General features: G+C 45.8%; 2 protein-coding genes and 1 pseudogene across 2 annotated transcripts; 1 reads left to right on the forward strand and 2 right to left on the reverse strand.

Annotated features, from left to right (window-relative positions):
- The first annotated feature begins 282 nt into the window (after positions 1 to 282).
- Positions 283 to 9,465, forward strand: LOC109904886 (period circadian protein homolog 2-like; annotated as a pseudogene).
- A 2,932-nt stretch (positions 9,466 to 12,397) lies between these two features.
- On the reverse strand, positions 12,398 to 14,207 carry LOC109906114 (transcription cofactor HES-6-like). The gene is made up of 4 exons (XM_020503773.2): positions 13,860 to 14,207; positions 13,656 to 13,742; positions 13,428 to 13,503; positions 12,398 to 13,279 (listed from the first exon to the last, which is right to left on the reverse strand). Exons 1-4 carry the CDS (start codon positions 13,941 to 13,943, stop codon positions 12,816 to 12,818), a joined length of 711 nt encoding a protein of 236 aa, XP_020359362.1. The 5' UTR covers positions 13,944 to 14,207; the 3' UTR covers positions 12,398 to 12,815.
- A 2,955-nt stretch (positions 14,208 to 17,162) lies between these two features.
- LOC109904885 (transcription factor HES-1-like) lies at positions 17,163 to 19,398 on the reverse strand. Its single transcript, XM_020501999.2, has 4 exons — positions 19,069 to 19,398; positions 18,834 to 18,929; positions 18,639 to 18,717; positions 17,163 to 18,111 (listed from the first exon to the last, which is right to left on the reverse strand). The coding sequence occupies exons 1-4, from the start codon at positions 19,129 to 19,131 to the stop codon at positions 17,741 to 17,743; spliced, it is 609 nt and encodes a 202-aa protein (XP_020357588.1). The 5' UTR covers positions 19,132 to 19,398; the 3' UTR covers positions 17,163 to 17,740.
- Between the last annotated feature and the right edge of the window lie 6,386 nt (positions 19,399 to 25,784).

The following is a 25,784-nucleotide window of genomic DNA, read 5'->3' on the forward strand; positions in this document are numbered from 1 at the left end:
TCTCTGATTGGGAACCATACTTAGGTAGCCCTTTTTCCCTCCTTGTGGGTAGTGGCACTTAGCCCTGTAAGCTTCACGGTTGTTTTTCATTTCTTGTTTTGTTTGCAACATTTTAAATAAAAAGATAAATGTACGCTTACCACGCTGCCCTTTGGGCCACTTCTTCCAACGACACCTGTGACAGAACTACCCACCACAAACGGACCAAGCAGCGTGGTCAGGAGGAGAGGACATGACGAAAACCTGAGAGGCAGCCCCAAAATATGTTTTTGGGGGGTGCAGATGACGTGGGCGTCGGTGCTGAGGGGTGAGTCCGAGACCAAGGAGGAATTCTTGGACAGTTTGAGCGAGGAGTGGTTGGCAGTGGAGAGGGATGAAAGCATTTGGAGGGGTTGGAGTCTGGAGCAAGACAGTCGCTTTGAGGAGCATGTGACCCTTCAGGCACCATGCTTTGCGGTTACACATACTGTGTCACCGGTACGCATCCACAGCCCAGTGCGTCCTGTGCCAGCGCCCCACAGTTGCTGGGCTAGGGTGAGCATCCAGCCAGGATGGGTTGTGCCAGCTCTGCGCTCTAGACCTCCGGTGCGTCTCCACGGCCCAGTATATCCTGTGCCAGCTCCACGCACCCGGTCTCCTGTACATCTGCCCAGCCCGGTAAGCCCTGTGCCAGCTCTACACACCATGCCTCCAGTGCGTCTCTCCAGCTCGGTGCGTCCTGTGCCAGCTCTACGCACCTGGCCTCCAGTGATGATCCATTGCAGGAAGCCTCCAGTGATGATCCATGGCAAGAAGCCTCCAGTGAGGAGTCATGGCAAGAAGCCTCCAACGACGGCCTCCAGTCCGGAGCCTCCAGCGACGGTCCCCAGTCCGGAGCCTCCAGCGACGGTCCCCAGTCCGGAGCCCCCAGCGGCGGTCCCCAGTCCGGAGCCCCCAGCGGCGGTCCCCAGTCCGGAGCCCCCAGCGGCGGTCCCCAGTCCGGAGCCCCCAGCGGCGGTCCCCAGTCCGGAGCCCCCAGCGGCGGTCCCCAGTCCGGAGCCCCCAGCGGCGGTCCCCAGTCCGGAGCCCCCAGCGGCGGTCCCCAGTCAGGGGCCCGCAGCGACGGTGTCCAGTCCGGGGCCCTCAGCGAGGGTGCCAGCTAGGAGGGTCCCCAGTCCGGGGCCCGCAACGACAGCCCCCAGTCCGGGGTCAGCGAGGAGGGTCCCCGCACCAGAGGTGCCACCAAAGTGGGGTGAGCCAGTGGTGGAGCGGGGTCTACGTCCCGCACCTGAGCCGCCACCACGGATATATGCCCATCCAAACCCTCGCCTAAAGGTTCAGGTTTTGCGGCCGGAGTCCGCACCTTTGGTGGGGGGGGGGTACGGTCAGGGCTTTGGTGGGGGGGGAGTACTGTCACGCCCTGACCTTAGAGCCTTTTTATGTCTCTATTTGGTTTGGTCAGGGTGCGATTTGGGGTGGGCATTCTATGTTTTGTTTTCTATGATTTTGTGTTTCTATGTTTTGGTTGGGTATGGTTCTCAATCATGGAGAGCTGTCTATCGTTGTCTCTGATTGGGAACCATACTTAGGTAGCCCTTTTTCCCTCCTTTCGTTGTGGGTAGTTAACTTTGTTAGTGGCACTTAGCCCTGTAAGCTTCACGGTTGTTTTTCATTTCTTGTTTTGTTGGCGACATTTTAAATAAAAAGAGAAATGTACACTCACCACGCTGCCCTTTGGTCCACTTCTTCCAACGACACTTGTGACACACACTCTACACAGCCTTTCATTTTCACATCATTCCTGTTTTCCTCCCCAGCCCCCAGGATCCCTTCTGACAAGCGCATCTTCACCACAACACACACACACAGCTGTGTGTTCCAGGACATGGACGAGAAGTGAGGTCATAAACAATCATACACAACCCCTCATCTGTTTGAGTGCAAGGCTGATGTGCATTTTTAACTTCTATTGTCCCTGTCTGTAATAATGTGTAGGGATGTTGTTTGTGTAATCGTAACCTCTGGTGTGTCCCTCGGGGCTGTTCCATTATTGGGGTACCTCCCCCAGGACCTGTTTGGAACCCATGTTCTGCTGCACCTGCACCCCAGTGACCGGCCAATCATGCTGGCCATCCACCGCAAGAGTGAGACTCTCTTTGATTCAGACTGATCTGATTGGTTGATTTAGTATTACTTTCAAAACAGACCCTATATAACTAAAGTAAATTTAGACTCAATGTGTGAATGGGGGTGTTTTTGTTGGTACTTTTTATCCCTTTTTTATCCCCAATTTTGTGATCTCTAATTGGAAGTTACAGTCTTGTCCCATCGCTGCAACTCCCTTGCAGACTCGGCAGAGGTTGAGAGCCATGCGTCCTCTGAAACAAGACCGTGCCAAGCTGTACTGCTTCTTGACACACTACTCGCTTAACACCGGAAGCCAGCGGCACAAATGTGTTGGAGGAAACTCAGTACACCTGGCGACCATGTCAGCGTGCATGTGCCCAGCCTGCAACAGAAGTCGCTAGAGCGCGATGGGACAAGGACATCCCAGCCTGCCAAACCCTCCCCTAACCCGAACAACGCTGGGCCAATTGCGTACAGCCTCATGTGTCTCCCGGTCGCGTCCGGCTGCGACACAGCCCTGGATCCAACCCACATCTGTAGTGACGCCTCTAGCGATGCAGTGCTTTAGACCGCTGTGCCACTCTGGAGTCCTACTCAATACTTTGTTGAACACCTTTAGCAGCCTTGAGTCTTCTTAGGTATAACAATACAAGCTTGGCACACCTGTATTTGGGGAGTTTCTCTCAGTGCCTTAGACTGCTGCGCCACTCGGGAGGCCAGTTCTCTTGCAATTTAAATAAGAGTTGAAAAGAAATCGACCCAACCCTTTTATGTAGCCAAAAACATACAGGGGTAGAAAGCATCGAATTACACACTCCTATACCCTGTCTGTCTCTCTAACAGTTCTGCAGTACGTGGAACAGCTTTTTGACCACTCAAACCAGTTCTGTGCACGGAATAGCGAGTATGTCATCATAGATACCAGCTGGTCCAGCTTCGTCAACCCCTGGAGCCTTTGACATCGGCAGGCACAATGTCTGCAAATGAGTCTCACACACACACAAATGATCGGTAGTGACACATGAAAACTATATCAGGCCAGTGAGACATCACTGGAGTGTCAGTTATGCACCAGTGTTTTGAAATGTAATTTGACATTGTGTCTATGATGTTTCAGGGGTCCGGTAAATGAAGACGTGTTTGCAGTACCTATCGTCACAGAGAGGAAGTTAATGGACTCTGACATCCAGGAGATAACTGAGTGGATCCACAGACTGCTGCTGCAGGTCAGCACACAGACACACACACACACACACACACTTTACAATTCGCATTATTTCTCACATGGCACTATCCTCTGTGTGTTTCTATAACAACACTTTTCCTCCTACAACCGATCCACAACATGGGCTCCATTGGTTACGGTAGCCATGGCAGCAATGGTTTCCACGAGCAGCTGCTGAGTATGGGGTGGCCTAGCGAGACCAACGGGAACGCCCTTGAGAACAGGATTATGGTTGAGGAACCAGGCAAATCCAAGCTGGTGAGTTTATGCCACACTCTGCATTTCTTCCCTGGTTGTTTTCAGTATTCTAAATCAATGTCTCATAATTTTCTCTGCTTGATCGCTTGCTCTGTTTCTCTTCCCCACTCACACTATATCTGTGTGTGTTACAGAAAACCATCCAGGAGATCTGTGAGGGGTCCACATGTTGAAGAGTCAGAACCAGCAGGTCTACTCTCCCTCCAAACCTGAATACAGGAAAACCACAGACAGTAAGTGGTGTGTGTGTTGGAGAATATTGACGGTTTTGAACTTGTAAATGCGTGCGTGTGTATATGCACATGTCTGTGTGAGAGTGTGTCTTTGCTAACAGATGTGTGTCTCCAGCTGGAGCTTAGCAGCTGAAGAGTCCTGTGATGTTTCTGAAGGACTCAGCAGTGCCCCCTCTGCTGGTCAAGGACATTACTGCTACAGCTGCTGCCAGTGTGGAGTAGGTCACCTATAGTGACCAGACTGTCTACTCCTACCAGCATATCAGCTGTCTGGACAGTGTCTGAAGGTCTCACAAGGTATATACAATATCTCCATCACACTGCTAAACGTCCCATAGAAACAATCACTCTAAAGCTTGATGTGTGAGCATAACTAATAGCAGTGTCTTCTTCATCCTCTTGTCCTTCAGATCCAGGCCTGTCTATGAAGGCCCCTAAGAAGCTTTCCTCTGGTGCCGCCCCAGTGTTGGGAGGGAGGGAGGGCCCCTGGCTCTGCCCAGCAAGGCTGAGAGCGTGGTGTCAATCACCAGCCATTGTAGCTATAGCAGCACCATCGTCCATGTAGGAGACAAGAAACGCCAGACAGAATCTAGTGAGCATACACACACACACACACACACTGTGTTAGGTTTCATTCTAATTGGCTGTTTCCTGTGATTGACCTCTCCAGAGATTGCTGAGAGTCCTGCCCCTCCACCGCTGCTAGTCAGTGTGGTATCCCCGCCCACCCAAGAGAAGGAGGCCTTTAAAAGGCTGAGGCTGACCAAGCAGGTGTTGTCAGTGCACACACCAGGAGGAGGAAGCCTTTCTTACCCGCTGTAAGGAACTCCGCAACTCCAGAAACTTCCAGAAAGACTGCTCCACGTACCTGCACAGACCGAGAGGTCTGACCAACACCCAGGGTAAGCAAAATGCATAGTTACAAACACACAGCATTGTGGAAATTTGGCTTTGGGAACATCTGAGATAGACGATAAGATCCATCTCATAGATATTCTTGACTGACTGTGTTGTGTGTCTTCTCTCCTCAGAAGCCACAGGTAGTGGGAACGTTGTTAAACAGAGCACGGGTAGGCACCGGGGCCTCCCCCGCTGCAGCCAAGATGGGCAGTCGAAATAAGAAATCCAAGAAGCCCCGTGTGAAGTGTCCTGACTCCACTGTAAACCCCGCCATCCCCTGCAGGGCCTGAAACCGACGCCCTGGTCCCCATTTGAAGTCTCCCAGTTCCAGGCCTTCTCTGTGCCCTACCCTGCCATGGTGCCAGGCTACCCCTGTCAGGCTACCCTGCTGCCCCTACCACCAGTGCCCAGATCACTCGCCCTGACCCCACTGTCTCCATTGGCTTTGGGGAGGGCCAGAGCAGCCAGGCTCCACCCACTGCTACACCATACCTGCTATCTAACCTCCAAACAAGCTTCAATGCCATACAACACTCCTTCCGTGGCCTCCAACTGCTCTTAAACGCTAGTAAAACCAAATGCATGCTTTTCAACCGGTCGCTGCCTGCACCTGCATGCCCGACTAGCATCACCACCCTGGATGGTTCCGACCTAGAATATGTGGACGTCTATAAGTACCTAGGTGTCTGGCTAGACTGCAAACTCTCCTTCCAGACTCATATCAAACATCTCCAATCGAAAATCAAATCAAGAGTCGGCTTTCTATTCCGCAACAAAGCCTCCTTCACTCAAGCCGCCAAGCTTACCCTAGTAAAACTGACTATCCTACCGATCCTCGACTTCGGCGATGTCATCTACAAAATGGCTTCCAACACTCTACTCAGCAAACTGGATGCAGTCTATCACAGTGCCATCCGTTTTGTCACTAAAGCACCTTATACCACCCACCACTGCGACTTGTATGCTCTAGTCGGCTGGCCCTCGCTACATATTCGTCGCCAGACCCACTGGCTCCAGGTCATCTACAAGTCTATGCTAGGTAAAGCTCCGCCTTATCTCAGCTCACTGGTCACGATGGCAACACCCATCCGTAGCACGCGCTCCAGCAGGTGTATCTCACTGATCATCCCTAAAGCCAACACCTCATTTGGCCGCCTTTCGTTCCAGTACTCTGCTGCCTGTGACTGGAACGAATTGCAAAAATCGCTGAAGTTGGAGACTTTTATCTCCCTCACCAACTTCAAACATCAGCTATCTGAGCAGCTAACCGATCGCTGCAGCTGTACATAGTCTATTGGTAAATAGCCCACCCTTTTCACCTACCTCATCCCCATACTGTTTTTTATTTATTTACTTTTCTGCTCTTCTGCACACCAATATCTCTACCTGTACATGACCATCTGATCTTTTATCACTCCAGTGTTAATCTGCAAAATTGTAATTATTTGCCTACCTCCTCATGCCTTTTGCACACATTGTATATAGACCCCCCCTTTGTTTTCTACTGTGTTATTGACTTGTTAATTGTTTACTCCATGTGTAACTCTTTGTTGTATGCTCACACTGCTATGCTTTATCTTGGCCAGGTCGCAGTTGCAAATGAGAACTTGTTCTCAACTAGCCTACCTGGTTAAATAAAGGTGAAATAAATAAATAAATAAATAAATACCCTGCCCCTATCGTCACCCCCCTTGTGCCCAACTACCTATTCCCACAGATGGGACAGATTGGTCAAATAGCCGCAGCACCTTCCTTCTTTCCTGACCAGCCCGCCTGCAAGCCCCAACCCATCCACCTTTCCCAGGACAGATGGCCTACACAACCCAACAGGCCTTCCCGTGCCAGCCCTCCTTCCCACTGCAGGCTCAGTTTGTCCCCCAGGATTTCTACCCCACCGAAAGCCCCGGCCATGGATACCAGAGAGGGGGCAGTGTCCCGCTGCTCCATCCCTTCCTCCACTGGCCGGGAGCCGGCTGCGTCTCCCCCACTGTTTGAGTGTCGCTGCAGCTCTCCCCTGCAGCTCAACCTGCTGCAGCTAGAGGACAGCATGGCACCCCATAGTGGGGCTCCAGGGAGCAGTATAGCAGCAGAGAAGAGTCTGGCAGCTCAGCCTGAGGAGGACCCTACAGCAGGCGAGACACCTATTGTAGAAGAGGAGAGGATGTGTTAGACGATAAGATCCATCTCATAGATATTCTTGACTGACTGTGTTGTGTGTCTTCTCTCCTCAGAAGCCAGAGGTAGTGGGGACGTTGCTAAACAGAGCACGGGCAGGCACCGGGGCCTCCCCCGCTGCAGCCAAGATGGGCAGTCGAAATAAGAAATCCACGAAGCCCCGTGTGAAGTGTCCTGACTAAGGGCAGCCATGCGGCGTGCCTGGAAACAGCCAATAGCCATGGTATATTGGCCGTTTATATTGCAAGCTCTGGTTCCGGGTTCAACGGCAGGGGAACGAACGTCCAGCAGTGCCTCTGGCAGCATGAACGGTCAATACAAAACACAGCAGTCATCCATACCTCACCTTGCCCAACCAAACTGCAGCACTGTGTCTCTCTCAAACTCTCAACCTCTCACGTTTAAATATTCCTCTTGTCTTTAGGGCGCAGTGACACTTGCAAGTACATTGGCAGTGTGGACTGTCTGGAGAATGACCCGAAGGTCAAGGCTAAGGCCATACAGAGGGTGGAGGCTGAGTCCGAGGCTGGACAGAGCCATGTCCAGAGTCAAGGACAGGGGGAGGGAGAACAATTCATTGAGTACGTCCTCCGGGAACCCCTCTGGCTGCTCATGGCCAACCCTGATGAGATCATCATGATGACCTATCAGATGCCCTCACGGTGAGTCATTGACAGGACCACCAACCAATAGCAGAAGGGGGTCATTGTGAGGATGTCTTTCTTATGAAATGGTTTTTGATAGGTATTTTAATACTGTTCTTATTTGATCTTGCTGGAAGATGTTATCAAAGGCTGAAATTAAATTAATGTTTACTTGCTCTTTGCTTATAATTACCTCCTTTTTTATCAGTAGCTTGTGACAAAACAATGTTTCACTATGTTGGTCATCAGACCTCAGTTCTTATCAAGCCATACTAACAGAATAACTCCAAATTATACAGACAATTATTTCTACTGACCTAGACTAGTGCATGTTATCTTTAGAGTTTCCTGAAAATCCATGAGCCGACAATACTCTGTCGATGTGCCCTTGAGCAAGGCACTTAACCCTAATTGCTCCTGTAGGTCGCTCTGGATAAGAGTGTCTGCTAAATTATTTTTTTAAATACAAAAAATGATGTAATTGGCTATTAGCTAATTCAAAAACCCATGTTGGTAACACTATGAAGAATAGCTAAGTAGATGAGAAGCACAGTTGTTAATCATTTCTAACAGAGCTATCTCTCTGTGTGAACAGGGACATCCAGAAGGTGTTGAGGGAGGACCAGCAGAGACTGAGACTGATGCAGAAGAGCCAGCCACATTTCTCCTCTGTCCAGCGGAGGGAGGAACAGTGAAGGGGTGAGGATGGGGGTTCTGCCCAAGGCCATCAACGTCAAGGTACGTCAAACATCTGGCTTCATACACCTCTCACACACAAACAAATGTACCTCCCACTCAAACACACATGCACACGTACACACACACACAGATGTGCCTATGTCGTCATGTGGGTCAATACTGTACTAACCTACACGCATCCTTGAATGTTATCAGGATGTTTGTACTGTGAAGACTTGGCCTCAGCCCCTATTGAGGAGGACTTTCCTGATATGGAGGAAGAGGGGGGGGGGACTCACTGGAAAAAAATGGTCTGCGTGTCAGAAAAGGCCAGGGCCGATTTGTCATCCCAGTCCGCCCCTGGCAGTCAGACTTGAACAAAACATGGAAATTCAGACACATACAGTGCATTCAGGAAGTATTCAGACCCCTTTACTTTTTCCATATTTTGTTACGTTATAGCCTTATTCTAAAATAGATTGAATAGTTTTTTTTGTGCCTGACAAAATCAGTCTGCCTGGCAACCGGCCGTGATCGGGAGTCCCATAGGGCGGCGCACAATTGGCCCAGCGTTGTCCTGGTTAGGGTTTGGCCAGGGTAGGCCGTCATTGTAAATAAGAATTTGTTCTTAACTGACTTGCGTGGTTAAATAAATAAATAAATATTTAGTCTTTCCCATTCATCCTCTGAATGGCACACACACTCAAGGCTTAAAAATCATTCTTTAACCAGTCTCCTCCCCTTTATCTACACTGATTGAAGTGGATTTAACAGGTGACATCAATAAGGGATCATAGCGTTCACCTGGATTCACCTGGTCAGTCTATGTCATGGAAGGAGCAGGTGTTCTTAATGTTTTGGACACTCAGTGTATATTTGTCTCACTGTTACTTTGAGAAGCTGATATTTTAGCACAGTTCATTGCTATTTTGTAGGTGCTTTCCCCCTAGTGTTAATTAATCTTGACAGGTAAGGGTTTGTTTTGTTGTGATGGTGATCCATGGGGTTTTCACTCTATATTTTACTTGAATGTGGGCTATAATAACATTTTAAGGCTGAACCTGATGAAGAAGGCCAAAACTCAGATGGTAAGATTGTGTGACTATTGTTCAAAAGCAGCAGGCAATTTAGAATATCGACAGATCGGCTCCTCTGACTCAAATCAGTGTAGTCAATGGGAGGATTATCTGTTTATGAGTGTTGTGCGTGTGAAAACATCCAACAGATCAGGGAAAGCGCACAATAAACTGTCAAAGTGGATGAAGGGTTAGGCTGAGGTGTTCTGTTGTTAGATCAGTGATTGTTCTTCTGAGTCAGACAGTTGATAGGAGAGACGCATCCAAGGATGGAATGGGAGTCCCAGGGGATCCGTATCAAAGCCATATGCTCTCATTCACGTTTGAAATCCTCATGCCAACTGACACCGGCCACTAACCTTTAAGCCCGGAATTCAAATTCACCGTCACGAACCCTCAGCTGATGCGTTTCAAATCAAATCAAATCAAATGTATTTATATAGCCCTTCGTACATCAGCTGATATCTCAAAGTGCTGTACAGAAACCCAGCCTAAAACCCCAAACAGCAAGCAATGCAGGTGTAGAAGCACGGTGGCTAGGAAAAACTCCCTAGAAAGGCCAAAACCTAGGAAGAAACCTAGAGAGGAACCAGGCTGTGTGGGGTGGCCAGTCCTCTTCAGGCTGTGCCGGGTGGAGATTATAACAGAACATGGCCAAGATGTTCAAATGTTCATAAATGACCAGCATGGTCGAATAATAATAAGGCAGAACAGTTGAAACTGGAGCAGCAGCACAGTCAGGTGGAAGTTGAAACTGGAGCAGCAGCATGGCCAGGTGGACTGGGGACAGCAAGGAGTCATCATGTCAGGTAGTACTGGGGCATGGTCCTAGGGCTCAGGTCAGTTGAAACTGGAACAGCAGCATGGCCAGGTGGACTGGGGACAGCAAGGAGTCATCATGTCAGGTAGTCCTGGGGCATGGTCCTAGGGCTCAGGTCCTCCGAGAGAGAGAAAGAAAGAGAGAAGGAGAGAATTAGAGAACGCACACTTAGATTCACACAGGACACCGAATAGGACAGGAGAAGTACTCCAGATATAACAAACTGACCCCGGCCCCCCGACACATAAACTACTGCAGCATAAATACTGGAGGCTGAGACAGGAGGGATGCTGTTTGGATGCTGTGCAATTGTTATTTTGCCCTTGTCATTCACAGATCGCTAAAACGAATTTTGTAATGTCGTCGACATGTCATATGTCATTTTGGAAGAATTAGTGATGGTGTGCCATTAGGATAATGATGGGAAACAGGCCCGGGGTCCCTGTTTTGATGCAACAGAATGCTTTATGCACATTTGGGACTATGGGTTTACCAAGCAACAACGGGCTTTGGGAAACTAATGGGGAAAATGGCTCATGATACATTACAAATGTCTATGAATTGGTCTTATAATAAACTATCTATATAATAGTTTTGTTATAGCCTAAGTTCTTTGTTTTGTCATTCTTTCGGCCCACACTTATTTAAAAATGTCATTTGACAGGTGCAAAGGTGAACCAAAGATATAGGCTACTGTGTCTGTGTCAGTATCTTTCAACTCCCCGACTTTGTCGCCATTCTGTCAAATGGTAGCCTGCCGATCCAAAGCTTTGATCAGTGTATCCTCCTCTGCTTCCATGCCCGCTGTTCACACCTCGTCAAATTCGTGGCACAGGTGTGAGAACAGCTTCAAGCCCCCCTGCGGCTGCTCAACGCTAATCCGACTTGTCAGCCATTCCTTCATCAAACGCTGACAACAGTCTGTAAATCTATTAATGTGGATTTGACAAGAAATTAACATCCGTAATGAATGTATTTTTCAGTAAACGTTTTTCTTTTATGTAAGAAATGCCAAAAGTGCCCGTTGTTGCAAAATCACCCAGCCACCCATCAATGGTTTTTCCAGTGCTGTTATCTTCTTTATTGGTGGCACTCATTAGTGCCCAGTCGGTTTATTGTACTTGTGATTGAAACTTGTCTGTCTAAGCAAATCGATGAGCAAAAGATGTTGAACTTGTGTTCATATTCCACGGTGAGCTATGCATGATAGCCGAGTCTATCTAGCCCATAGGCAGGCCTGTCATGTTCCTATCCGTAGTTGATACGCAGGTAACCCGACTGCGGTTTCATGGTCAACGGGCCAAGTAGGCTAATGGCTTTGGAAAGCTGCTTGCAATTATTATGGTTTAGCGTTAATATTCAATAGGAGGCATTGGAAATGCCTACTTTGTAGGCTACTTTGGGCACACGTTATTTCAAGTCAAGATTTGGGTATATCGTGATTAGAATCGTACAGCAATGTGCCTTTTAAAATTATGTCAAGTAACTGTAGTGGTGGTGCCGGTTTATACAACCGACCGTGGACAGGATCTAACGTTGCTCTGTAGAATATGGCAACCATTGTACCTGACGTGTTACCAGTGACACTTGGTGTGGCAGGGACATCAGAGGTGCGACTTTAACCAGGTATTGGCGTTGCTTTCCACTGCACTAGCGGAACCTTTCATGTGCGCACAGGACGCGAAGCGCGCCTTTGTACTCTAGGAGAGGACGCCTGGGGGGGAGAGATTTAGAAATTGAACGTGGCTGAACTGGACGCGACACAGACCTTATAATTTATTCGACTGAAATGACATGATTATGGAATCGCCCGCTCATGTTTTATCACATGTTCTATATGACAGACCTATCACAAATGTATCTTTCAATATTGACTTCTGCATTATTTATGCACTGTTTCCATGCGCTTTAAAAAATAATGAATGAATAAAATGCCTCGAACACAGGATTTTGATTATGGGAGTGTGGCGCACTGGCCTCTTTTCATAGGCTTATCATTTTGTTTCACTGCGTTTTTAGCAATTGGATAATAACCTGACTAGCAAGAGGCCTGTAAGTGCTGTTAGTTTATGTTTCAGGCTGCAGTTCCTCTTAATTGCTTTAATGTTTGTCAATTGGGCGATTCAATTACCATGTGATATTAGGTACTCTACCAATTGTTTCAAATGTTGTGCAAACAGACGTCAAGTCATTCTAGCCTGAGATTCCTTTTAACTGGTTTACTTTGAGTCGTTCTGTAAGATGGTGTAAACAAAAACAAGCACAATTTATACACGAAGATAGTCATTTTCATTAAATTATTTTATTAATCACATTGACATTTTTTGGGACAAAACATTCTACACATTGTTACAGCGTCAAGTGGTTGGGGGAAATATAAGCGTTTCTCTTGAAGGTTAAATGGCGAAAAAACTATAGGCTACACACACGCCCAATGGCCTTTTTTCTTCACTGGAAAAATAAGATTTATAGCCTATTTAAGTCATTGCCGAAGTATTTCGGTCTCTAAAAGAGCTTTTTATTATGCAAATCCTCTATACATAATGAGATATTTACAAAAACAAATATGAGCAGTTCTCAATTGCGTAATAGCAGGAAGTGAATTTCCGTCGATATGCGCTTTCCAGGTAACAGACGATGTCACAGACTCCAAACTATTCTATTAAATCCCAAAGGCAGACAGTTGACCAGTACGGGCCACTACCAGGGCCTCCACATTGATTTGGAGTAGGTGATGGTGGGCATGTTCTGGGCTTCTTGGTTCTCCAGTGCGTCGGTAGCGCGCTGGTTGTGCTCGCTGTCTGTCTCGTACAGGTCAGAGCACAGGTCCTCACTGGAGGTGTTGGAGGCGGCGGGGGAGAGGGCCGAGGAAGAGCCGCTGGCTATACTTCTGCATCCGGGTGAGGCTAGGGCCACGCTCACTGCCTCGCCGGCTGGCCAAGTGCTGCCGTTGTTGCTGGAAGTGTCCGATATTATATCCATAACCATGTCCTGGAAGTGGTCCTCGTTCAAGGGCATACACTCCAGCAGGTGGTTCAGTAGCTCGGCCGCCACCGTCGCGTCTATCCCGGGACAGTTGGACACAAACATATGGACCTCATGCATGCACTGGATGTAGCCTGCTGCAAACCTCTCGCTGGCCTCCCGGTTCATGATGTCAGTCTCTGAGGAAGAAATTAAATTAGACCTACTGAAATTCAATTGCACTCCCACAGTGGGCGTTATATGTTAAGCCACACCTGATATGGGCCTAAATGCACTTTGATGAGTAGAGGAAAGGGTCAATGGTCTGTACCATTGCTCACTGCTTACCTTGGGGACGATCCTTGAGAATGTGCTCCACTTTTTTCACCGTCATCTCCAGAACCTCTGCATTCTCCACCTTTGACTGAAGCCGAGGGGAGACGAAGTGAAAAATATTAGATTTAATTCGCTTCTATTGTATGACTGGTATTATTGCAGAGGCTACGCTCAAACCAATAAGCGCAGCCGCGCCAGGTGCCAGGTGAGTCTATAGCGGGGTAGGTGCGCCAAACTCACGTCGGTGTCAGCGAGCAAGGTCCGAAGCTCCTGCAAACTCTCATTGATACGAGCACGCCTCTTCTTCTCCACCAAAGGTTTTCTAGCCTGTAACAATGACACATAGGCCAGTTAGTACGTTGTACCAATGTAATAACTGCATTACTAGGGTGGGCTACTCTATAGAATGGGATCAGCGACACAACAACCACAGATGCCCCTTACCTTTCTATCCCCTTTATTAATCCCGTAGTAGTCATCCTCATCCATGCCAAATCCGTTCTTGATGTGCAGAGCCGAAGGGGCCATGTTGGTTTTGAGCCCGAGCCGTGCAGTCAGTCTGAGATCCCAGTTTGTATTCCACTGCTATTTTCCCGATCCGTGAAAGAGAGCAGCTGGCAAACGGAACCGGTCAGAGAGAATTTATACACGACAGGCGAGACGCCCTATGATTATTGTACAATCTTCGCGAGACGTACTGCTGGCACTATAGAACTGTTGTAGGTATTTATAAGGACTCATTTGCATATGAATGTGTGGTTTGTCTGCACTAGCCAGGGGACAACAGAGCACACACCGCGAGAGCCAATCAAAGCCCTCTCCTTTGTCTTCCGCCAGCCCTTTCTGCGCGGTGAGAATCAGTAGTGGTCACAAGTAATCTTTTGGGTTCGCGTATCTGGCGACAGTGTTTTTTGTTGTTGATCAACCGTAGGCTATTCACTTAGGCTACTGTTTAAGAAATAATGACAATTTTGGAGAAAAAAAAGTTGCCTACAAGTGCATTGCATGGTAATAACAACGTATGTAACTTATAACATGTTTATTAGACAGCTATTGGCATCTTCCATCTTGTCATCTGTTTGTGTCCTCCATAACTGCACATTATAGGCTACATTATGTGAAAGGAAATAGGATGGGGTGCAGGCTGCTATCACAAATTATATACCCATTCAGTGGGTCATCAAAGCTCCAATGTCTCCAATGTATTTCACTAGGTAGGCCAATAGGACTGTTTATGGCATAACACAGAGAGATATTATGCAGATGTGTCAAAAAAAAGTATAATAATTACATTTTAGTGCCGTGGAGTATTTGTAATATATTTTTCATTACAAATCCTGACAATCTGCTGATTATCTCAAGACTCGGTCATTTTTCTCTCTTTATTTTATTACCCTACCCAGTACCATTTTTCGTATGTCCCTGTGCAAGGCTCAGAAGATTTTCTCAGTGCGGGTTCTCCGATGTAACGCGATGCCTTCAGTTGGCAGCTGCTGGCGGAGGCCCCTTGGCCTTAACTGAATCAGACTGGGAATTAAAGGCCCTTCCCCAAAGAAAGCGACAGGTGTTAGCCTGCCCCTCATTTGTTCTCTCACTTCTTTGGTGACTTCTGGTTTGGGTGCAACTGCACTCTCAGATGCCCCATTCCCTTAAAACGCACAGAAAAAATAAGTACCAAAAAACTAAATAGACCCTAGTTTTAAATGTTCATCTTTAGAGTTCATGCATGTTTGTATTTGCTCATACCTTACAGTTAACAAAATAACAACAAGCTTATTTTCAAGAACATTTGGGTTATTATGTTTGAGTTTACAGAGGCAGCCCAATTCTGATCTTTTGCACCATTATTGGCAAAAGAGCTGATCTGGTTGGCCAAAAGAGCTGATCTGGTTGGCCAAAAGAGCTGATCTGGTTGGCCAAAAGAGCTGATCTGGTTGGCCAAAAGAGCTGATCTGGTTGGCCAAAAGAGCTGATCTGGTTGGCCAAAAGACGTATGAGTGTAAAAAGATCAGAATTGGGCTGCCAATGTAAAAAACAGCCTATGTTATGTCTAGAAAAGCCTAATTTAGTTGTGGGTGTGTGCACTATTCTTTTATACACAATTGTCTATTTGTTTACGTCTGATAGAAGTGTTCAACCTTCTGGTCTCGTTGCATGTATTGTGTATGTATACAGCGCATTGTCATGCAAATTACCAAAACACAATAGCGCATTTGTGTCTATCTAAACCAGCACCAAAATGTGTCATGTCACTAAATTCTCCAGGTAAACAACATGATACCATTACGAGTGATTTTTATGCACAATATTTTCGCTACAGCAATTAGGCATCAGTAAAATATCTACAACCTAAATGAAGGCCGTGTCCAGAGGCTTTGAAGTGGAGGGGTTTGGCACCTCGCCACCCCACGCTCCGCTCCAGATCTCCTCTTAATGGTCTGGACTGGGGAGAGAGCAGCTGTCTCGGTCCGCTTTTGTTCGAGAACCCGCAGAGGGACCGGGCGCCCCTCTCCATCTTCTCTCTTCTCTCCCTTCTCTGCCACCACCCGGCGGCTTCATTGGCTCTGTGGCCAATTATGATGGGTTTATAGTCAGGAGGAGATAGGCCATTTACTACAGCAACGTTTTCAATTTTCGAATCCAATAATAATAAAAAAAATGCCTGTGGATAAGGTTCATTTGTCAGGATTTCTAAAATTCACAATTGAATGAGTGGTGCAGCGGTCTAAGGCACTGTATCTCAGTGCAAGAGGCGTCACTGCAGTACCTGGTTCGAATCTAGGCTGCATCACATCCGGCCGTGATTGGGAATCCTATAGGTGCACAATGCGGTGCACAATTGGCACAGCGTCGTCCGGGTTTAGCCGGGGTATTCCGTCATTGTAAATAAGAATTTGTTCTTAACTGACTTGCCTAGTTAAATAAAGGTTACATTTATAAAAACATGTTTTTAATTGTAAACAAATAATGGTTTGCCTATACTGTACTTGAAAATAATTATAAACGTGTTTCCTTCTACTTCAAGTCCAGTACACAAATATTGCCAGCGATCAACCAACGTCATATCCCCTGTCATCTAACCACAGCCCAATTCTGATCTTTTTCACTAATTGGTCTTCTGACCAATCAGATCACCTCTGAAAAAGATCTGACGTGATTGTTCAGAAGAGCAATTAGTGGAAACATTTTCAAAATTGGGCTGCAGGTGTAAACACTAGAAACCACCGACCTAATTTCCTCACCACACCAACATAGTGTCTTATTAGGGCGATGGGCCAACACGGGCGGCCAGAACAGATTCAATGTGCCTTGACATAGATTATACAAGTGTTTGGAACTCTATTGGAGGCATGCAACACCATTATTCAAGGATAAATTCCGTAAGTTTGTGTTTTGTTGATGGTGGTGGTCTCGGGTGCTGCTCCAGAATCACACACACGTTAAACCTGCTATGCTCCTTTGAGACCCCTTCTTCAAAGTCACTGAGATCTCTTCTAGCCATGGTAGCCAAAACAATAGAGAACTGGACATTTTTATATATGACCCTAAGCATGATGGGATGTTAATTGCGTAATTAACTCAGCACCTGTGTGTAAGCACCTGCTTTCAATATACTTTGTATCCCTCATTTTACTCAAGGCTTTCCTTCATTTTGGAAGTTCTGTCCTACTGGACTAGGTAATTTATTTAATATTACTGAAACCATTTGCTTATATTCCTTCACATTGCAAGCAAGAGTATAATACGAAATATTACACAGTTTTTAATTGTTTATAAATGCACAATAATACTGTAGCAGCTGTAGGCCTCAGCATCATTCATATCTTTTAACATGGGTTTATCTCATCATGTTGATAGGATCAAAACATATTTCTATATAAGAGAGAAAGTGTATGTGTTTTTGTGCGTGTGCGTGTGCACGAGCACGAGCACAGGTGTGTACAAATAAAATTTATAACATCTATAGAAATGCCATACACATTTTTATTAATATTGGTTAGTAATATACAACAAAGGGAGCAGTACAAAAGCTATTTGTGACTAGAGCTAAGAAGCTAAATGTTTTATCTAATTATTCAATAAATAAAGATGTTAATACAATAAATCCAAGAAAAAGATGAATAAGAGCCTTCTACAATGCAGGCTACGGAAAGTAGACTTCGGAGAGGAAGTACTGAGAGGTCTGTTTATATACCACACCTAGATCAGAAACGCAACCGCCCCACAATCCAAAACAATGTCTTCTGAGTAGCATATCTATAAGATACATAACAGAGGAGGGTCTAACATAGGGATCCAGCACACACCAAAAGGGCCGGTTTAGTCTACCAGGGCCTCCACATCTCCAGCATGCTCCCAGGCAGGAGCAGGGGCTTGTCCTGGGGCCCCACCACATGGCACAGTGGCCCCTCCATCTGGCCCTGCCTCCCGGACCTGGGGTCCCCTCTGATGGGTGTAGTGGGGTCTCCTGGCCCCTGGCTGGGTGGGGGGGCGTCGGGCCTGAGGTTGGGGTTGGCCTGAGAGGGGTGCTCTTCGCTTGAGCGGGGCAGGGATTTGAGCAGGTGGTTGAGCAGGCGGGAGCCCAATGTTTTGTCCATCCACTCGCAGCTGAGCAGCATGTTGTGGACCTCGTGCATGCACTGGATGTAGCCTGTGCTGTACTTCTGCTGTGCTTCCAGGCCTAAGGTGGGGTCTGCTGTGGAGGGGAGGAGACACTGGGTCAAACATGGGTCATAGCACAATCTGTTGGTGGCAGGATGTATTGCACCCAGACAGGCCTATTAACCAAAATAAATGTGTATAATGCATTTCTTAATCCTGAAAGGGGAGCACATTTTTGTTTTTGCCTTAACACCTCAACACACCTGATTCCACTAATCAAATGTTTAAATGAGTTGATTAGTGGAATCCCTTTGGGTCCCCATGACCAGGATTAAGAAACACTTGATTTGTCAATTGTTTTATGTTGAAACCAAGAGAAAATATGGAGAAAACCACAATTAAATCATACAACTATGAGTACTAATACACAAAAAGTATTCTTATTAGGCAACATAGGACTGTTATTCAATAACTGATGAAAATACTCCCACCAGTCTCCGTAACTACTTTCTAACGTGCCGATTAGGCCCCCAACTGCTTACATAGATTATTGGACGCAGGCACAACTTTGAAAACTCACTTGTATGTTTCTTCCGTCAAGTCACTTCATTGGACACTTACCACTGAATTTATGTGTCTGAACATTCTGCAGGTGTTTCACTGTCATCTCTAGAATGTCCGCCTTTTCAAGTTTCGATTGCTGTTGGGGAAAATGGAAACTTAGTGTCAAGAAATAACTTACATTGCGTCTTTCACACTCCATATAATTGAGCATTTATAACAATTAAAATACAGTGTGTATATAGGCCTACTCACGTCAAGACTGAACGCCCCGACGACCGTTTCTTTCAGTTGATCCAAGCAGTTATTAATCCTCTCCCGTCTTTTCCTCTCAATGAGCGGCTTGCGCAACTAGAGATGGAAAGCGATAGGTTAATGGCGACCAGATACAGACACAAACTGGACCAGATGATCACTAAGCGTGAGCATCTCCGAAGAAAGACACATGTTGATGTTTAAGTTTATCTATCGACGGGGACGAAGGCAATACCTTTCTCTCCTCCTTGGCACTCGAGTGTCTCCCCACGTTGTGCGCCATGGCGCTGGTTGCCATCTCTCCTTTACGCTCGGTATAGTTGTATATGGAGTATAGCTCTCCTCTCCCGGCTGAGTCTAGGATCTGTCTGTAAGGCCCTCCGCGCGGCGCACCCCTCTTATTTATAGGGAAGAATTAGCATGTGAATGCTCGAGCTCTTTGGCTGAGGTATTTTCCCACACACGGTGTCGCTCCCATCAGTCAGGGATGACAGGTCACTGCCTCTTTTCAATAGCCGAGGTACCAGCCCTGCAAAAAAATTACAAGCGACAGATGTCCAGCCTGAAACCATGCATCCGCGCCCCCCTCTGCTCCCTCCTCTCTCTCTCTCTCTCTCTCTCTCTCTCTCTCTCTCTCTCTAGTGAAGCAAAGCGCACGGGTCCCCTCAGGATTGTCATTCCCAGGGCCGAACAAGAGTGTGTAATTACCGTGGTTACACCAGGGACCCCCTTGGCCATTCATGCGAATGAGCTGGGAAAGCATTAGGCCTACGCGAGAAAAGGCGAAACCTATCCCCTGAAGTTTCACACAGAAAAAATACCCACAACGCCTAGTGGCCCTGTCTGTATCGGTGTCGATACTAACAAGTGCTCAGGGAAGTGTTGATGCTGAGAAACTAGTGATTAAATCCTGAGTGAAGACTATGACTAAACTAATTGCTCCTTGAATTTAAGCCACAAGCCAGTATAACCAGTATAGCCAGTATAACAGTATAACAAAACGTGTTAATATTTTAAATTGAATGTAGCCTATGTTTCTCCTGAGATATAGCCTAAATTATGTTCGTGCAATGGCAAGGGATATATACTGTATGTTCATGACTGGAAAACCTTTTGGCAATTACACTCAAAGTTAAAGAAGCTTATTTCAAACTATTTTCAACTCTGCACTGGTTTAGCAATTCAGTAGGTCTAGGCTACTCAACGAATTATCAACAGGTGGTCAGGTTTCATTCGAATTAATTGATTAAAATTCAATACATCGATTGCAGGTGTTGTTTTATGTTCTGAATTTCGTTGAAATAAAATTAAATCCCTTCACCTAATGGTTTTGGGGGATATGGGTGGGGGTAAATGGGCCTAATTCCACATGAATTCCGATGCTCTTTGGGTTGTCTAATATCGACAAGGACAAATTACTTCAATATCCATTCGGATATTGATCATGGCTTATTATTAATCAATAGACTTATTTTTATTTTTTAATGTACAACTTTTGTTAACTTAAGCCAGATACAGGAAGCGTTTTAAAACTGTACCCTAAACATATATTGTCAACTTTTTCTAACTCATTGAGTCAGGGAGAGCAGATGTCAGAGTGACCACGCAGACAGATGTCACACCCGCGCGCTGGCCCTTGGCGTAAGAGATTCATGGCGGGGGCTCTGTGTTTGACTTGAGCCACGCGACTGTCAGGCGAATGCTCGAACGTGGGAAACTCCGCCGAACAATAGGCGGTATTCAGCCGAACCTAATCACCATGAAGAGAGTAATAACCCTGTGGAGGAAGAAGTGGACGGTCCAGCCCGGGAGAAGGCTCTCTCTCAGTGAGCCCCGGAGCAGGAGGTGACTAATGGGAAGTTAAGGCAGGTGCTCCCTGACCCCTGGTTTTCGGGCAGGTGTGTGATCATCACAATGAAGCGTCAGTATGAGCAATAGCCTATGTGTGGTCCTTGACCACACAATACATTGTGATATCACATTGTTATGCATGAGACTAACATATGGGCCTATTTGTGAATGCAACAGGTATTAGTATAACACTTGTTGAATTTGCCAACATGAAACCGTGTAGGCTAATGTGGTCAATTCGAATTGAAGGCAGTCAATTCAATAAGTAATTTGAATTTATAATGCAAACATTTAAAATCTTTGGAAAATGAATAGCTTCTACTTTTCAGTTTATTGAGAAACCATTGAAAATAAATAAGACATTTTCAATAATTTAATTGAAATTTCAGTTTACTTCCAATTGCCTGAATGACTGTCATCAATTCGAATTGACCCAAACCCTGAATGGTAGCCTATTAACAATACAAGAGGTTAACAGGTTAACTATTTTTTGCATCGGCATTGGATGATATTGTTGTTTTGTATTGGAAACATTACTGTAGGCTAAAAGGAGTGTGCTCCTCAGAGCCTTAATAATTAACTAACCTTCAGTGGGTAGTTGGCAATGACAGGCGACAGGCGGACAAGTGTGCATCAGCGAAACTTTGAATAAGTGTACCGATTTGAGTCCATTTTCTAAACCACAAATCCAATCTATAGGCCTATAGAGTCACAATGGGTGGCCTGTGGCTGATGAATACAGTGAGTGGTGGGGTTTCTTTTGAAACTCCAGAAAACTTGGGCGACTTTTGGGGAGGCCTATAACCATACAAAGGGCAATGGCACATCTAGCCACGCGACCCCCAGTCAGCCGCCTGTCGCTTATCACTAGGAAACGTCCTTCAGAGGGTCACACGTAAAGACCCCACGGTCGCAGAGCATGCATTCTCTTCCAGAGAGCAGCAACGTCTCACCAAAAGAAAAACTTGCTGCATGCGCAGGACTATATAGCCTAACAAGGCAATTAGATTTTAGTGTGTCACATTTTTATATAGGCCTATGTAACAGTATAAATTTAGACCGTCCCTCGCCCATACCCGGGCGCGAACCAGGGACCCTCTGCACACATCAACAACAGTCACCCACAAAAGCCGCGGACCTTGCAGAGCAAGGGGAACTACTACTTCAAGGTCTCAGAGCAAGTGACGTCACCGATTGAAACGCTATTTAGCGCGCACCACCACTAACTAAGCTAGCTGTTTCACATCCGTTACACTTACCTAATTGATCCAATAGCCTATCCTAACCTACATTAGTCTATTCAATATTGGAGTGTCAATTTCGAGTTGTGACATTTTTGTGGAGGCTCTATTAATAGGAACTTCTAGAAAGTTCCATTTGTTATGGGTTATGGCACAGAACGGCCATAATCAATGAATCCGGCCAAAATCGTTGAGGCAGCAAGGGGGAGAAACTATCAGAGAGACCGAATTAAAAGGCCAACTTGTGAAGAGGTGCTTGCGCCCTTTCACGCCCTCTCTCCCTTACCATCTGGCCACGCGTCCCCATGATCAGAATTAGCGTGGGATGACAATGCCACAATAGCTCCCAGGCTCAGACGCCCTAAGCGGCCCAGTGGCCCACTCGTCTTGGCTGCTAAATTATGAGGAACACAATCATTCCTGTTGGGCCAGTGTGCCCGTGGTCTACATCCGCTTTTTTTTAGGTGACTTATTCCGGATCTAGACGCATATACTGTATCTGAGGCGCTTCACATTTGCAACATCAGATTTAGTGAAATGCGCATTGGGAATGCATATACTGTAGAGGTACACTGTCTGCTACATCAGATTTAGTGAAATGCGCATTGGGAATGCATATACTGTAGAGGTACACTGTCTGCTACATCAGATTTAGTGAAATGCGCATTGGGAATGCATATACTGTAGAGGTACACTGTCTGCTACATCAGATTTAGTGAAATGCGCATTGGGAATGCATATACTGTAGAGGTACACTGTCTGCTACATCAGATTTAGTGAAATGCGCATTGGGAATGCATATACTGTAGAGGTACACTGTCTGCTACATCAGATTTAGTGAAATGCGCATTGGGAATGCATATACTGTAGAGGTACACTGTCTGCTACATCAGATTTAGTGAAATGCGCATTGGGAATGCATATACTGTAGAGGTACACTGTCTGCTACATCAGATTTAGTGAAATGCGCATTGGGAATGCATATACTGTAGAGGTACACTGTCTGCTACATCAGATTTAGTGAAATGCGCATTGGGAATGCATATACTGTAGAGGTACACTGTCTGCTACATCAGATTTAGTGAAATGCGCATTGGGAATGCATATACTGTAGAGGTACACTGTCTGCTACATCAGATTTAGTGAAATGCGCATTGGGAATGCATATACTGTAGAGGTACACTGTCTGCTACATCAGATTTAGTGAAATGCGCATTGGGAATGCATATACTGTAGAGGTACACTGTCTGCTACATCAGCGACATTTTGCTATTTTTTTATGTATTGTATTAGCCTTTAATACTGGCCAAATTGGTCTCTATCCCTCCATCCATCCTTCCAATGAAATGATCTATTTTCTGGAACACCTGCATATCTATTAATTGAAACAAAAACAATATATCCTTCTAAAAGTAAATATACATGATGTGAGATTTTTTTTTAAATTACTTTAGTGATGCATTATTATGCTGTTATTACACTTATTTATAGGTACTTTTGGTTATAATCAACAGTAGAATAATGTGAAACGTTTTACTGCATCGTACTGTAAATGATGGTGCATTATGTGAAAAAATTGTAGGCTGGGAAATAATTGCTGTATTTCGAAGGCTACTGTAATTCCATCCCACAACAACCTTGGCCCTCCAGTGGGGTGCATGGTAGGTTGGCTCATTAACATATGAGGGTGCCTTGTAAAAAGCTATCATTTTTTTGCACCTGTTGGTGAGAGTGCTTTAGGCCTACCAATTTCACCAGTATATGGTAGTAGTGCCCCATCATTTAAAAATGTATAGGGGACAGATTTGAGTAGCAGCAAGCCTTAAACCTTTGATGATTGAGCATTTTTCCATGTTTTTTTGGTCTGCTTTGACCCGTAGTCACTGCCAGTTTGGAAGCCTTTGATAAGGCCTCTTGGAAGTAAAACACCAAATATTAATATATATGCTGTAATGTGTAAACACATTATCTAGCAGATGACCTGCTTGCACCAATTCCATGTAATTACAGTAAAATGCTGTGACTTAGAAACCCCAAATCCCCTCCATGAATTTCATTCATCCATCCAGCCAGCCATCCATTCATTCATTAAGATAGCGGTAGCATGTACTTTTTTAAACAAGTATAATACAGTCAATTCTACGGTATTGTACTGTGTGTCATTACACAGTACTTGCTTTGATACTGCATTTAGATTTCAGCAGGTGTACGTACTGCAATATGAAATACAGCAACTTTAGCTACTTGCCACGTTCCTGCATGTAGATACTGCCAAATTCACCACAACCCCTTTACAGTATTGCTGCCTGTAGTTACTGCCAAATTCACCACAACCCCTTTACAGTGTTCCTGCATGTAGATACTGCCAAATTCACCACAACCCCTTTACAGTGTTGCTGCCTGTAGTTACTGCCAAATTCACCACAACCCCTTTACAGTGTTGCTGCCTGTAGTTACTGCCAAATTCACCACAACCCCTTTACAGTGTTGCTGCCTGTAGTTACTGCCAAATTCACCACAACCCCTTTACAGTGTTGCTGCCTGTAGTTACTGCCAAATTCACCACAACCCCTTTACAGTGTTGCTGCCTGTAGTTACTGCCAAATTCACCACAACCCCTTTACAGTGTTGCTGCCTGTAGTTACTGCCAATTTCACCACAACCCCTTTACAGTGTTGCTGCCTGTAGTTACTGCCAAATTCACCACAACCCCTTTACAGTGTTGCTGCCTGTAGTTACTGCCAAATTCACCACAACCCCTTTACAGTGTTGCTGCCTGTAGTTACTGCCAAATTCACCACAACCCCTTTACAGTGTTGCTGCCTGTAGTTACTGCCAAATTCACCACAACCCCTTTACAGTGTTGCTGCCTGTAGATACTGCCAAATTCACCACAACCCCTTTACAGTGTTGCTGCCTGTAGTTACTGCCAAATTCACCACAACCCCTTTACAGTATTGCTGCCTGTAGTTACTGCCAAATTCACCACAACCCCTTTACAGTATTGCTGCCTGTAGTTACTGTCAAATTCACCACAACCCCTTTACAGTGTTGCTGCCTGTAGTTACTGTCAAATTCACCACAACCCCTTTACAGTGTTGCTGCCTGTAGTTACTGCCAAATTCACCACAACCCCTTTACAGTGTTGCTGCCTGTAGTTACTGCCAAATTCACCACAACCCCTTTACAGTGTTGCTGCCTGTAGATACTGCCAAATTCACCACAACCCCTTTACAGTGTTGCTGCCTGTAGTTACTGTCAAATTCACCACAACCCCTTTACAGTGTTGCTGCCTGTAGTTACTGTCAAATTCACTGCGACCCCTTTACAGTGTTGCTGCCTGTAGTTACTGCCAAATTCACTGCAACCCATTTACAGTGTTGCTGCCTGTAGTTACTGCCAAATTCACCACAACCCCTTTACAGTGTTGCTGCCTGTAGTTACTGTCAAATTCACTGCGACCCATTTACAGTGTTGCTGCCTATAGTTCTTCAACTTTTTAAGACGGGTGATGGAATGATGGCAGAGGTTTTGGGATGTTGTTTTCCCCAACATGATCCAGGCACATTTTATTTAACCAATGTGCAACAATTGGCGATTACACTTGTTTTCCATAGACCTAACAATGAACATAATGTTGTGTGGGCAGTATCGCATTTGCACTGAAACCTTCAAGTGAATTAGCCTAATTGTTGCAATATTCCCAGCTCAATCGGGAATATTTGGTGCAGTCAGTGTGTAGGCCTAAACCTGCTTCAGTAGCCTAAATTTTATGTTGAAACTTTAGACTATTTTGCAAAATATTAGTTTTACAGACAGCCCTTGTTTTAACGGAATAATAATGGGCTAAACCAGTTAT

This window comes from Oncorhynchus kisutch, linkage group LG15, assembly GCF_002021735.2.
Source record: "Oncorhynchus kisutch isolate 150728-3 linkage group LG15, Okis_V2, whole genome shotgun sequence".
NCBI classification, from domain to species: Eukaryota; Metazoa; Chordata; class Actinopteri; order Salmoniformes; family Salmonidae; genus Oncorhynchus; species Oncorhynchus kisutch.